The sequence below is a fragment of the Armigeres subalbatus genome, chromosome 2 (genome assembly GCF_024139115.2).
Source record: "Armigeres subalbatus isolate Guangzhou_Male chromosome 2, GZ_Asu_2, whole genome shotgun sequence".
Taxonomy (NCBI): Eukaryota; Metazoa; Arthropoda; class Insecta; order Diptera; family Culicidae; genus Armigeres; species Armigeres subalbatus.
In genome coordinates this window covers 261,732,202-261,747,877 of record NC_085140.1, presented here as the reverse complement: position 1 = coordinate 261,747,877, position 15,676 = coordinate 261,732,202, and the positions used below count along the sequence as shown (strand labels likewise).

Sequence of the window (15,676 nt, the reverse complement as noted above, 5' to 3'; positions counted from 1 at the left end):
ATGTCCGAATTTGAGACGCAAGTGCAAGAAAAATACTCGGAGGACATAATTGGATTGATACCGCGGCTGAGGACATCATGAAGGCCTTGGTTGATTCGGCAGACCATTTCATTCAAACTCCAGGACAATTTGGAGATCTTACAACATATCAGATCAGAAAAATATATTAAGCTCGTTTAGTGGAATGTATTAAACCGTCTAAGGCGAATTAAGTACTGTCCATTTAATTCCACCAGTTAATTTTCGTTATCTTTGCAGATACGTATTTCGACCACAACTGTGTGGTCGTCTTCAGTGTCTTGTACTTGACGAGTCGAGTAAAGTCGAGTCAAGTACAAGACACTGAAGACGACCACACAGTTGTGGTCGAAATACGTATCTGCAAAGATAACGAAAATTAACTGGTGGAATTAAATGGACAGTACTTAATTCGCCTTAGACGGTTTAACATATCATATACCCAAATTAGAGACGCAAGTGAAATACAGATATTCGAAGAACATAATTGGGTTGATACTGCGGCCGTTGACATCATAGAAGCCTTGGTGGATTCGGCAGACAATTTGATTCAAACTCCAGGACGATTTGAAGATCTTACTACATCTCATATGTCTGGATTTGTGACGCAAGTGAAAGAAAAATACTCGGAGGACATAATTGGGTTCATATCGCGGCTGAGGACATCATAAAGGCCTTGGTTGATTCGGCAGACCATTTGATTCAAACTCCAGGACAATTTGGAGATCTTACAACATCTCATATGCCAGGATTGGAGACGCAAATGAAAGACAAATACTTGGAGGACATAACTGTGTTGTTACCGCGGCTGGGGACATCAGGAAATACATGGTTGATTAGGTAGTCCATTTGATTCAAACTCCAAGACAATTTGGAGATCTTAGAACAACTCATATGCCTACATTTGAGACGCAAGTGAAAGACAAATACTTGGAGGGCATGATTTGGGATGAAACCGTGGCTAAGGAGTTTAGAGCATTCTTGGATGACCTGGAAAGGAACGGCTGCTTAAGGCATATTGAGTTTAGTTTAATAGATCATTTAGGGCATGAACCATTTTAAAAAAAAGATAATAGCCTTTCGGTTACGCGGGTAGACTTCAAGACCTATACTCCTGGGAATTCTTGGATAACCTGGAATGGAAATTGGTTTAATATGTCAAATACGGCATGAATCATTTTCAAAAAGAAATAACAACTTTTTCGTTACGCTTGTAGACCTTAAGTCCATGGTTACGCGTGTAGATTCCAGGAAATTCTTGGATGACCTGGAATGGAACAATTGTTGAAGGCAAATGATAAACATACAAAGCATCTACATTGTTCTTTGGGTTTCTGAGAGTGCCTTCTTGTAGGCTTACTTTTGGCATTAAGACCGTACAATTAGAAGTGTGTGCTGGTCCAAAAATCGGCGGAAGCGTTTGTCAGAATTTTGTTCGACGGCGTGAATCGGCGTGACGATTTTCGATTACGTTTGTTCTTTAAAGATTTTTTTGACATTTTCAGACATTTTCTGCCAGATGGGTTTTAAACAAATGGTTTGTTCGGACTAATGACGTGTTCAGCCAAACAACTTTTGGCCTTGTGGCCATTTGTTGGGATGCCACTAGCCGAATAACACGTTAAGTCGAAAGTCATCTAGCCAAATTCCATTTGACCGAATTGCAATTTTGTCCAAAGCGGGTGTTAGACCGAAAATTGTTTAATCGAAAATGTGAATTGGCCGAAAGGGACAGTCATCCGAACTGGTTATTTGGCCAACAAAGTTGTTTGCCTTAACAGTTCAATTGGCTGAAAATGCCTTTTGGCCGAATTGATCGTTTGCCCGAAAATGTCGTTTGACCGTATAGATAATTTGGCTAAAAATGCAATTTTGTAGATATCGTCGTTTGGCACCAGCAGGAGCCATTTGACTCAAAAATGTCCTTTCTGCAAAACAACCATTTCAACCAAACGACATTTTTGGCCAAAAGGCATTTTAGGCAAATTGACCTATTCGGCTAACCGATTTTTTCAAGCCAAAAGAACTGTTGTCCAAATGACATTTTTATTCACATGACTTTAAGCTAGATAGGCTTCGGCCCAACTACTTTCGGTCTTGTGGTCTTCGGCTCTTCCCCGTTCAAAAATTTCATTTCAACAAGATTTTTTTTTATTTAAACGGGAAATCCTTCGGAATTTCCACTAGAAGTTTTTCTTTGTTGTTTTCTTTTGTTGTTACGGAAAGCTTCCCAAAGTTTTATCGGGTAATTATTTGGAATTTTGAATGAAATAATTGGCAATCCCACGAAAAACTCTCTGGAGTTTTAACGTGATGCTGGAGATCAAACGATAATTTGTACGAATACTCATCTGAATCTTCGGAATTTCTTTAAATCGGCGTGGAAACTTATAGATCAGCGGCGTGACCAATTTTCAGCGGTGCACTGATGCAAAAATGTCAGCGATGTCGGCGTACCAAAGCCTGTCAATTCTAAACAATACCTAGTTGCCACTCCGTGATTAACTAAAGCTTGCGAAACTGCACAGTGAATTATTTGAATGGGAGCTAGCTATCCATTCTCAATGTACAATGTACAATAACGGCGCCGGTCAAGCCCTTACGGTCATATAAGGTAGGAAGCATTTTTGGCTCGACTCTCGTTGCTACTAGAGACCGAGAACACCTCTGCATCTCCACGATTGTCTTGGGATATGGAAATTTCATCTGGATTCACTTTGGCAAGTGATGCGATCTATGGAATGCGAATCAAAAACGCGTTTTTTATAATTTATTTTGCGTAACACTAAAGCAAAACTAAATATTTCGAATCGCGCGACCATTCTGCGTATTAGTCGAAACACAATCAATCGTGCAATCAACACAAAACTAACATCTCGGATCTTGCGAAAGTTCTGTGTCCAATACGAAAAATGATCAACACACTTAATTGAAAAAACAACACTTAATTGCTTTACTTTCCGATCGCACAAAACAAAACTAAGCACCCAGGTCCGCGACCGATACGAAACATGTTCAATCGCGAACTTATTGCGTATGGTCCCAGTGGTACTATATTTTTATTCAATCCTGCTACAAAACCATTACAAAAATTGGAACAAGCCTTTTTCAAACTGTTGTCATCTTCCTTTGTGAATTCCTCCAGTCATTAGAGTTACGTTAAACCTTTGGACTAACTACTTCGTTGCTTTTATTAATTCAAGAACTTATCATTACTAGTTTGCTCATTTCTGCTACACGAGAGGAGCCGGCCAAGGGCCGAAAATCTCGTTAATAAAGATAATAATAATAATAATAATAGTTTGCTCATCTGAAGATTTTGTTAGGGAAGATCATTAAAGTACGTCAGGCCCTATACCCATTTCGTCAGACTTTTTGTATTGAACCTCTAAAATGTTTGTTTTAATAGACACGCTGCCCGGATAGCCCCGCCTTCTTCCCCCTGAAAGCTTGACGTACTTTGTGGCTAGCCCCTTAGAAATACTTACACATTGACACAGAATACCAGTCAATACTAACAAAAATGACCAGCTACATCATGTCTTACTATGCTAAATCGCTTGCAGAGTCTTCCACCGACTCCGCACGAGTTGAGCCCTCAGCCACATTACGTGCAGCAGCAAAATGAAACTCATCCATCGTCAATCGCTTCACCACATCATGCAGACGAAAGTATGTCCTATTTGGACCGCGCCATCAATCAAATCATCCAAACTGCTGCCACCAGAACGAATTTCGGATTGACACGGCCGCTTGATCAGCACAAGTATCGCGCAATGAACGACCTACGGCGCATCGATACCGTACCAAGCCAAGCGCCACCCCGACCGACCACTGACAACGTTGAACTGCTTCACAGTAGACGAAAGACGGTGAATTATGGATGCTTCAAGCTTAGAATTTGCTAATGGGAAGGGTACGATAGAGTTAAGGATACTAACATTTTGATGTTATCATTTTAGACTACGAACAACATGAACGAAGCTCCTACAAATGGCACAAAAATGATGGAACCGTTGTCAAGCAACGGACAGAATAGTTCCGCCGAGAATGAGTTCATAAACTTATTGAAGGTGAGTTCGTATATGCTACATATTTTAAGGTCTGTAACTAAACTACAAGCAATTTTAGGAGGCATCACACTACAACTTTACGACTGACGAGCTGCAGGCAGCATTAAGTCTTTGCAAGGATAAGCATCCAGTACTATGGCTCCGTGACAACTGGTCCAAGTTGGTAGATACCGTGCAAACATTGGCTACAAAGTACGGTCATGAGAAACGAGAGAATACGATAGGGACCATTTCTTCGGCTGAAGCTCGCGAAGCACTACGACTGCATAAAGGGAACATCTGGCACGCTATCACGGAATGTATCGAGCAGCGTCAGAAAAAGTATCATGAGATCGCTTCGAAAGGTAACTTCACCCGAGAAGACATTGTAACAAGTCTAACCGCTCACCATGGAAATATGGATCTTGCTATGGTTGAGCTCAGTAAAACACAGCTAAAACCCTTCCTAATGCGTATCTGGGGTCCTCCAAATGGGGCAGACAACGACTCTGGTAACTCGCTTTTACAGCAAGCTCTAAAAGAGGATCGGAGTGGAATTAGTAAGAGAACTCGCAAGCACTAACAAATATTATCCATATTAATTAAAAACTCTTTTCTCTTCCCATCCGCGGTTCCTACAATTCCTGCAAAATCATTCCTAATCCCTTCCAGGCACCGAGATCCAGGAGTTTATAAGTACCCATGTCGAAAAAGAACTGTTGCCAGACAAGGCTTCAGAATGCCTATCAACCGTTGAAGTAGAAGTCGCGAGTAGTCCTGAAGTCAAATTCCACCCCAACGTGGATAAAACCAATCACACGACTGTCAATGAAAATGGGAAATGTGATGTCCCGGATGAAGAGAGCGTTACATCTAACACTCTAATTCTGAGGGATATCGAAAAATTGATCGATCAAATGGAAAAGAATCAGGAAAACAAAAACGAAGACGTGCTGAAAAATATCCAGCATCTTCTCACCAAGCTAGTCGAAAAAAGCGGATCTCGACCAGCGTCACAAGCTTCGGTACGTTCTGAATCATGCGAGCGCATCATAGTAAAAAGTCCAATTCCACTTCCGCGCATGAATCAACCATCCGAAAGTGAATCGAAACCGATATACGAAGACATTCGAAATTTTATGGCAGAAAACATTCAGGAAGTTCTTCCAAGTCTTGTGGATCAAGTCCAACAAGAATTGAGAAGCGTACCAATTCATACTGAAAAAACTCTAGTAGACGACATTCGAGAGACGCTCATGAACGCAGACTTCTCTGAAGAAGAGTATTCGGTCATCAGCAACTTTCCATTCAACATCAACGACAAAGACGATATGCATGATTTTCCAAACATAAAAAAGCGATCTTCGATGGGATTTCAAACCGCACAAGAAGACGACAACGAATATGCTAACATACAGGACTTCATTATGAGAGCTATTCGGACCGAACGTCTGACTAACGAATTCGAACAATATAAAACTAACAATTATCGATTCGACAGTAGTTCCGACGAGGCTAGAAACACTGCGGAATCGGCCGACTATTACGACATTGTTGCTGTGAATCAACGAATTCAGGACTTACTCAACAGGAACAGAGAGGTTGTAACAAGTTTGGGTTCCTTGGAGATTGAACCACCAACATCAGTTGACAATCCCGCTGAAGAGGCAATCTACGTAAACACTGCAGAAATTAATGCATTTGCTGCTACGCAGCACAATTCTGAAACATCAGAGAGAAAGCAGGTGAAAAAGCGACGTGTGTCCAGAATCCCTGTTAACAAAGATAATTACCTACAGCGAAGACCAGTCAAAAGTTCCTCTGAAAGTGATTTCGAAGCAATAGCACATAATCATAAATCACCCATTCCGACAGTGCATGTAGATCATGTTGAGGAACTGCGACATGTTGTAGAAAACATCGAAAAAATTGAACAGGAACTGGATATGTTACCAAACGAATTGGACAGTCCAAGTGTAGACGTGGTTCAACCTATCTATGATAATGTCGTAGATACAGAAGAGATCATCGAAGTTGAAACACAGCCCACGCCAGAGATCATAACTAGTGAACAGCAACCCTTATCCAATCATAGTCTAACTTGCGAGAATGTCCCAGATACATCGCTTATCATTCCGCCGAACCATGAACCTCACGACCAAAGTACTGCTTCTGAGGAAATCAATGACACCTGCGAAGATGTTGTTAGTCCACATAATGTTGATCACATCACTGAACCATCCATAAGCCCTCTGCATGAAGTAGCAAATAGTTCCATACAATCCCCAGTTGCTTCTGTTCCTCTTGAAACCCCATCAGTAGTGGTCCCTGAAGCCGTTTCCCAAAGTCCTGAACCAATGCTCATTTCACCTGCTGAGGAGCCTCTTCAACCGCTTGCTGCTAGTCCAACTATAATTGAAATCGTCGATGCACCACAACTGAATACTGAACCTATCAAAGACGAACCTGTGTCCATATCGCTGCCCAAACCATCCAACAATCTGTCGGACTTGGTACTGGATACCAAGCGGCTGATACAGCAGATGAAAGACGAAATAGCCTCTGACATGGCGACCATGGAAGACGAGGATGACGTGTACGAAGACGAATACTACGAGGAAGATGAGTACGGTGACTGGACGGAAGGTGACGAAATGATGGAAGAGTGGGATTCCAACGAAGAATACGACGTGGATGAAAACGGCGACTTTTTCGAGTATGAAGACGAAGACGATGACGGTTCGGTGATGTTCAGTGAAATAGCTCCAGAGGACGTTGTACATTCAGTGGACCAAGTGGAAGAAAAAAGGATTGAGGAAAGCAAACCAGAGCTTCCCAAGATAAATGCAGCGATGGTGCGGGAGATGGAGCGCAACAGCGCATCAGAAGTCAGCGATCTGCCCTTGGATAGTGATTTCAATGACACGTTGAGTGTGATCGAGCAATCATTCGGTGAGGTTACCGACATTTTGAGTTTAGCTGTTGAAGGATTGACGGGAAATAACCAACTGGATTACGACGAGCTTTCGGGTGCAGACACAGTACAGAATAGTCCGGAGATAAGTACAATTAGTGAAGTCACACTCGTAGCAGATGCTACGGATTCTACTGAAGCAACGCTGGTGGCAGAGGAGAACATGAACTTGACCATGAAAAATGTGCAAACGTTATTGAATGCCAAAGTGGTTATTGGAGAATTTATCAAGACAGCTCAGCATGCTGGAAACAGCACCGTGAATCTAGATCCAGCAAATCAAGTTCAGACCGGGGAGCGCACAATTCACGATTTAGTACAATCTGGTCCGAGTCAATCTGTCGCCGGCGTTGAAAAACGGGCTACACCTGAACCACACCCACAAGATTCAAAGGTTCCTGAAACCGATACATCTGACGCTATGTCGAATGACGCAGAACAAAACCATGCTGAAAAGGAAACTGCTTCGGCTACGCACGTTCTGGATGCCACTATTGAAATGCTGAATACCGTCGCGAGAGACCTAAGTGAACAACTCCAGCAGGTTTCACCGGTTCCACCAATTGAAGAGCACAACAGTCAAGAAATTACAGCTACAGAGAACAATGTTCCAGAATATGCTACTGTGAATCGGAATAGAGTAACAGGTCATCTGGTCAACCTTGAGGTCGATCAAAAATTAGATCACGAAATACTTGAGTACGTGAATATTAAACAACTTCAAAATATGCCAACCGAAAATGGTTCGACATCTGTACAGACCGTTGTAAACGGAGCTGATGATACAATCACAAATGGACAATCGATTCAATCCGTACAAAGCTCAGCAAGTCCAACTGTAGCTCAGATTGTAGAGGGCTCAATAACTTGTGTGAATCTAATTACATCCAAGGAAACAGTATTTAATCAAATCAGCTCAGAAGAGATTATCTCCGAAACAGTTTCTTCTAAGGTTGACGAAATTGAAAATACTCTTAATTTAGTCGCATTATCCGAAGAAAATACAGATTCAGTCATCACAACTCTGAATCTAGAAGAACAATCAATTCAGCCTACAGAACGAACATCATCCCAAATACAAGAATCCTCTATTCAACACGTGATGAACCCCAATATTGGTCAGACTTCTATGAATCAAGCTCAGTCCACTTCTATAAACCAAGAAGAAGTCCACAAACTTTTGAACCCAGAAAATACTCCGTCATCTATCCAGCTGGACCTAAAAGATCATGTTGATGAAATTTCCAGTGGTGAGGACGCAAGTGACGTCAGTATCGTGGCCTCATCTACGATACATGGTCAACCTGATAATAATATCTTGGCTGTGCATTCAGAAGCAACACATTCTGTACCTCCGGATAACGATTCAGGACACAGTTCCGCAATTACTACCGACCCAGATAAAAGACATACTTCAGATACTACCTCAACCAAAGACATGAGTTCACCAAGTAATGAACAAACTTTGAACAATTCAGTAGAATTGCATCCTGTTCAGAATCAAATCATGGAGACAACACGAGATTCTACAACAGTATTCCCGGCAAAGACTGAAACTCTTCAAAGCTCTTCTTCAAACGAAGATGAAAATACTGTGGAGATAGTGGCCGAAATTATAAACCAAATCTCGGAGATCATACAAAGATCAACTGTTGAAGAAGAAATTGTACCACCAATACTCACCAACGGAGTAATTCACGATGCGACTATCCGTTCATCCATATCGCGAGAGCCCTCGGAGGATTCTTCTAGTTTTATTGAAGTTCATGCCTCACAAGTGATCATTCATTCACCAAACGGTGAAGAACCATCATCCCAGTCATCATCTGAAGCACTTACGCAGTCGTCCAACATCTATGAAAACGTTAAAGCCTCTTCATCAACTCGAAAACCCTCTCCCAAATCCTCATCAAAATCCATAAAAACTCCTGGTCCAGGCACTGCCCAGACATCATCACAGAGCACCACTAGCAAGAAACTGACCACTCCATCCTCGTCATCATCTCCATCCGGCCAGAAAACTACCAAACTCGTCAAAGCTAAAACCAAAGCCTCCACCGAAATCAAAAAGAATACTTCCACCACATCCGATTCCTCTAGTCGTAGAAACTCTCTTCGCAAGAACTCCATTGGCAGTCCGTTCGGTCCCATGCAGATCAACTCCGTCAAGAACATGCAGAAAGAGTTCCTCAACAAGACACAAAAAGATTCATCGAAATCGCCCACCATCACGCCGAAACCAAAACCATCCAAACTGGTGCAACCGAAGGCATTCATTAATAATAAGCTTACCAACCCTATTACCATACCCACTCAGCCGAACGTTGCGGCGAGCACTAGTAAAGCTTCCACATCGTCGTCCGGGGAGCCGGGCTCGTCCCGTTCCACACCGGGGCCAAGTTCGTCCAAGTGCACCACTCCGGGGGGATCTCGCGAAGGTTCGGTCACCTCGGAGCAGAAACGCAAACTCCGAAAGAAGTACATGGAAACGTGCTTCAGCGACGACTACTTTACCTCGGATGAAGACGATGAGTGCACCACGACGGTCACGGAGAACACGGAGAGTCGCACAATCATTCGATCGCTGGTTAAGCCGTTCGAGCCCAGTGAGGAACCGCTGGAGGTAAGTGAATTTTGACAATTTTGAAGATCATTATCATTCATTCCTGAATGATATTCTTGATTACGGACGAAGGTTACTTCCGAACGAATCTGATTCATTCGAACCATTTTCCCACTTGATTTTGCTGGCGTAAACGAGAATTCGCATCAACTTTCGTTCGAAAAAGAAAATCAAACGTAAGCAAGAATATCCTGGGTCAATATTAATATGACCTTTAAGGTGATTATAGAATGAAGCCAGAAATCGGCCATTTTGTAAACCACGTGCTTTTCCAATATTTTTTTTAAGGGCACGAGATGAAAGAACCATAACGCGTATGGGGCTTAAATAATGGTAGATCGTTTGCTTAGTTATGCTGAACAATCATAATTTGAGTTTCGGCACTGCACAAAAACTATTACGCCAGATTTAGGGTTTTGGAAATGTATGTAGATAAACGTGTGGTGAATTTGAAATTCACCACGGGCTTCATTCTATAATCACCTTAAGCTTTTAGGGGTTTTGTTTCTAGATATGTATATCGGCTTCAGAAATGAATGATTAATTCGCCAAATGAACCGTTCGGTCAAACAACCGGTGCGACCAAACTACTATATCCTATTACTATCTCGATCCGGATAAACGGCATGTTCAGCCAAATATCTTGTTGTTCTACTGAATGACTTTTCCGTTAAAACGTCAGATAAGGTCAAACGACATGTTCGGCCAAGTGATTCAGCTGATCGGCACATTTTACCAAAAGCGTTCATTCAAAAAGGTGTGGATCAATTTGCTTTCGGCCTAATGTCCGTTTCTCCAAACGGAACTCAGCATGATGACTTTTGGTCTTTTTCTTCTTCGATACCAAAAGCGTTCATTCAAAAAGGTTTGGATCAATTTGCTTTCGGCCTAATGTCCGTTTCACCAAACGGAACTCAGCATGATGACCTTTGGTCTTAAACTTACAATCCGTTTTAAACTTACAATCCAAAAAACTGGAACTTGGCCTGCTTTTCATCTTAGGATTCTATTCAGCATTTCTCCGAATTCATCAAGAAGTTTCTACAGAACCAAAACAACTACTAAAAATCCTTAAACGTTTTTTGAGAATTCTCCAATAGTATCAGATGTTCTTCAAAAGTATCAGGGTGATATGCACACTTAAGTTTTTTTACCGGTATCTCAGCAAAATGTTGAACTTGTACCGAGGATCGCACAGCCGTGCCCCAGCAAACATGTTTTTTGCCGAGATTTCTGTCAAAATTGCTGATGATCAGCAAATAATTTGCCGAAAATCAGCTAACAAACGCTATTTTTGCCGGAATATCAGTTATTTATTTTGCTGGTGCACGGCTGTGCGGATTTTTGCCGAGCTGCAGAAATAAAAACTGAGTGTGTGGAAATGCTAATATCATCTTCCAAACTTAGACGTACATGTTCATGATATAATTAGAGGCGAAAGTATATAATTGATACGGACGTTCGGATACGGCAGGCATTTATTTATTTATCATCAGACTAAGGCCGAGTGCCGAGTGGCCTGTGCTGCACATAAAAGTCTTCTCCATTCAGCTCGGTCCATGGCTGCAATTCGCTAACCACGCAGTCTGCGGAGGGTCCGCAAGTCGTCCTCCACCTGATCGATCCACCTTGCCCGCTGTGTACCTCGCTTTTTTGTTCCCGTCGGATCGTTGTCGAGAACCATTTTCACCGGATTACTGTCCGATATTCTGGCTATGTGACTGGCCCACCGCAGTATTCCGATTTTAACGGTGTGAACGATGGATGGTTCTCCCAACAGCTGATGCAACTCGTGGTTCATTCGCCTCCTCCACGTACCGTCCGCCATCTGCAACCCACCATAGATGGTACGCAACACTTTCCTTTCGAAAACTCCCAGTGCGCGTTGGTCCTCCACGAGCATCGTCCAGGTCTCGTGTCCGTAGAGAACTACCGGTCTTATAAGCGTTTTGTAGATAGTCAGTTTGGTACGGCGGCGAACTCTATTCGATCGGAGCGTCTTGCGGAGTCCAAAGTACGTACGATTTCCAGCCACTATGCGTCTCCGAATTTCTCTGCTGGTATCGTTATCGGCGGTCACCAGTGAGCCCAAGTACACGAATTCTTCAACCACCTCGATTTCGTCACCACCGATAGAAACTCGTGGTGGGTGGCTCACATTGACCTCTCTTGAGCCTCTTCCTATCATGTACTTCGTCTTCGACGTGTTGATGACTAGTCCAATCCGTTTAGCTTCGCTTTTCAGTCTGATGTAGGCTTCCTCCATCCTCTCAAAGTTACGTGCCATGATATCAATGTCGTCGGCGAAACCAATTAACTGTACGGTCTTCGTGAAAATCGTACCACTCGTGTCGTGTCAATCTCTGCCCTTCGTATTACTCCCTCCAAAGCGATGTTGAATAGCAGACACGAAAGACCATCACCTTGCCGTAACCCTCTACGGGTTTCGAAGGGACTCGAGAATGCCCCTGAAACTCGAACTACGCACATCACCCGATCCATCGTCGCCTTGATCAACCGTATCAGTTTGTCCGGAAATCCGTTTTCGTGCATTAGCTGCCATAGCTGGTCCCGATCGATTGTATCATATGCGGCTTTGAAGTCGATAAATAGTTGATGTGTGGGCACGTTGTATTCGCGGCATTTCTGCAATACCTGACGTATGGCGAACGCCTGGTCCGTGGTAAAGCGTTCGCCCATAAATCCCGCCTGGTACTGCCCCACGAACTCTCTTGCAATTGGTGTTAGTAAACGTTATAAAATCTGTGAGAGTTCCTTGAAGGCGGCGTTCAGCAATGTGATTACGTGGTAGTTGCTGCTATCCAGCCTATCGCCATTTCTGTAGATTGGACACGCGACACCTTATATCAACTCCTACGGCAGAACCTCATCCTCCCAAACCTTGGTAATCACCCAGTGCAGCGCTCTAGCCAGTGCTTCACCACCGTGTTTAAACAGCTCTCCTGGGGCTTTGTTGTTTTTCAGCCAGCCGATCTCCTCCTGGATTTCCTGGAGATTCGGAGCCGGGAGTCGCATGTCGTTGTCTGCAATATCGCCATTCAGGTGCTCTTCGTAGTGCTGCCGCCACCTTTGGATCACCTCACGCTCGTTCGTAAGAAGGTTCCCGTTTATGTCCTTACACATATCGGGCTGTGGCACGTGGCCCTTACGTGAACGGTTCAACTTCTCGCGTTATTAGCGCGGTACAGTTCCTCCGTCTCTTCACGGTCTCGATCTTCCTTGCTGGCGCTTTTTCCTCCGGAAAATCGAGTTTTGTCTGTTCCGCGCCCGTTTGTATCGTGCCTCGTTCGCCCTCGTGCGGTGTTGCAGCAATCTCGCCCATGCTGCATTCTCTCCTCAACTAACTGCTCACATTCGCCGTCATACCAGTCGTTTCTCTGATCCGGAGCCACCGTGCCTAGTGCAGCGGTTGCGGTGCTTCCAATGGCGGATCGAATATCTCTCCAGCCAACTTCAAGAGATGCTGCGCCTAGCTGCTTCTCCGTTAGGAGTGACTCTTACAGCTGCTGCGAGTAGTCTTGGGCTAGTCTACCGTCTTGTAGCCGCCCAATGTTAAGCCGCGGCGGACGACTCCGACGGCAGGCATGAAGAATGTTTTTTATAGAAGTCGATTTGAAAGCGAGCGGAGGGCAATATTTGTGATGGCACATATCGCACGATCTTCCTTCTGCCAAGCTCCCGTATGAATATCAGTGTGGAAGCTGATATATCTCCACTGGCAAAAGGAAGGTGGTTTGATTTACTCATATGCCATCGCGTGCGGAAGGATTTTCTATCGACGAGTACTGTCTCCAAATTTCTAATATGACATCAGCATCTAGTCGAATAGGGTTTTTATTGCACAGTTCTGTTTTCTCATTGCGTCCGTCTCGCCGCAACCAACTTGGCTGCCTCGGAGAGAACAAAGCAAAGAAAGGCACTGCTGCTGTACCGTCGACCAATAACAGCTGAATTGATGGATGCCCCCACCAGGGGTAGTACACTAATTAATGATTTGAGTGTATTACTTCTACGTGAAGTGACAAAAGAGAACCAACGACAAAGCTTTGTATTTGTCGGAGATAATATTTAATGACAAAGATTCGGAAATTTTTGTCAGCAACAAAAAAGAAGACAATTTTGTTGCTAACTTTTCATTCCGTTATTTTTGCATTATCTCTACAGCAAATTTCAGTTTTATGCTTTGGCGTAATTACAGTGGGGCTAGGGGGTGGGGCTTTAACCCCAGCTAGGATTTAGTTAGCCCCCCCTAAAAAATTAGCTGCTTTGCATAAGTATTGCGCATATCTAGCCCTCTTGTTATAGGAGGTATATGGAGGTAAATGCAGAAAATGATTTGTCCCTTCGAAATACTATAACAAGTTGCATCTATTTGATCAAGTTTCTGCACTCCGAGCAATTGTTATATTTCGCTATACACTACTAAAAATCCACACATTTTTATTGGCAAAAATCCATAGATTTAACTTATGATGTATATTGTGGGGTTTGAGTCAGCGTGTGTTTATATATTAACACCTCAGCGTGTCAATCGGTGAGCAGCAAGCCATGACTCGGCCCCCCCTTCTCGTCCGATCTCGGTGGCGTGCACACGCACCAACGGAGAGCTGCTCTCATCGCATTTTCGCTGCAGCCATTTGGAGCCACATATATATCAGCGCACACATAACCATTCTCCACGCGAACTACTAATCTATATATATAAAAATGAAATGGTCTGTGTTCGTATCCGCATAACTCGAAAACGGTTTGATGGATTTTCTTCATTCCTTCGGCAAATATGTTCGTTATCGTTTCCGACGGGTTTATATGATATTTCCTAATGAGAAAATCACGAGTTAGGTTGAGTAAATCGTGAAAAACTAAAATTAAGATTCGTATGGAAATTTTGTATGGGCAGTTCACAACGCGCATTTCCGCCTACTATGCAGGACAACGTCTGCCGGGTCGACTAGTAAAATTTATATCCAAATAAACTTCATGTGTGGTCTTGAATTAGCAATTATTCAATTTATGTGTGGTTCTATATCGATTAGGGTGGAGCTATTGCAAAAATTTATAACGACGACACATATATCTTATATATAGATATTTTTGGCAGTGTATGAATGCTAATTTGCATCAATGCCAGCGTGCCAGATATCATTTTTTTTTTTATTTCTAAAATTTTAATTGAATAAAGAAAATTTAAGTTAAATACTGAATAACCTGTATTGTCTTGATATTGAGTAAACATGGAATTTTGGACAAATTGTTTTAATTTCAAATGGCATATGATGCTTACTATTGCTTAGATTACCGTACAATTTTTAACATTTCCGGATTTTGCAATGGAGTTAATCAGCAATTGATCAATCATTTAAGGTTTTAAAGTTGTTTAAAGTTTTCTGTCTAAAACTAATCCTAAAAAACTCATTGAATTTCCAATTATCACGCTAGGCTTCGTGAGATTGGATTAAGGCTCAATAAAACTCTCAGATTTCAAGGAATGTTAACTAAAATTTAAATAAGAAAGAACTTGTTTTGCTTTTCTAAGCTCCTATTATCGCCGCAGCAATATAATCAGTGAAAAGGTCTCAGTAGGCCCTCGAAGTTAGGTGGCAAATTGTGCAAATTTTCTCAGAAAGTAAGTTTAACAAAGTGTGTTAAATTTGTTCATATACGTTAATTTGTTGCTAAGTTTGTTAACTACCGCCATCGGGGATGACAATGGGTCTGGGGGTGAGAATGGGTCATCGCTCTCACCGGCAGTCTGGAGGTCGTAGAACAAAATCGTTCAAAAAGGTCTCTTATATTTTAGTCTTCTTGCCCTCCGATACATTCAATCTGTTCTACAAGCATTCTAAGTAGTTGAAACAGTGACCCATTCTCACCCCCATTTGACCCATTGTCACCCCCGACGACGGTACATTGAAAATTATCGACGGGTAAGTTGTTTTAGGATGTAGCATTTTTTTAATCATCCAAGAATTTATCATCATTTAGAAA

The 15,676-nt window shown here is 42.7% G+C and overlaps 1 protein-coding gene across 6 annotated transcripts in view; it reads left to right on the top strand.

The window, feature by feature from the left end:
* LOC134212158 (E3 ubiquitin-protein ligase lubel) overlaps positions 1–15,676 on the top strand; it is a 90,138-nt gene that overhangs the window by 65,066 nt on the left and 9,396 nt on the right. For 4 of the 6 annotated variants that reach the window (XM_062689770.1, XM_062689769.1, XM_062689766.1 and 1 more), the window contains 4 exons: positions 3,585–3,890; positions 3,981–4,091; positions 4,150–4,630; positions 4,743–9,667. In XM_062689770.1, coding sequence (XP_062545754.1) covers positions 3,585–3,890; positions 3,981–4,091; positions 4,150–4,630; positions 4,743–9,667 — 5,823 coding nt within the window. The remainder of the gene's footprint in view (positions 1–3,584; positions 3,891–3,980; positions 4,092–4,149; positions 4,631–4,742; positions 9,668–15,676) is intronic. The other 2 variants (XM_062689772.1, XM_062689771.1) reach the window with 1 other exon arrangement.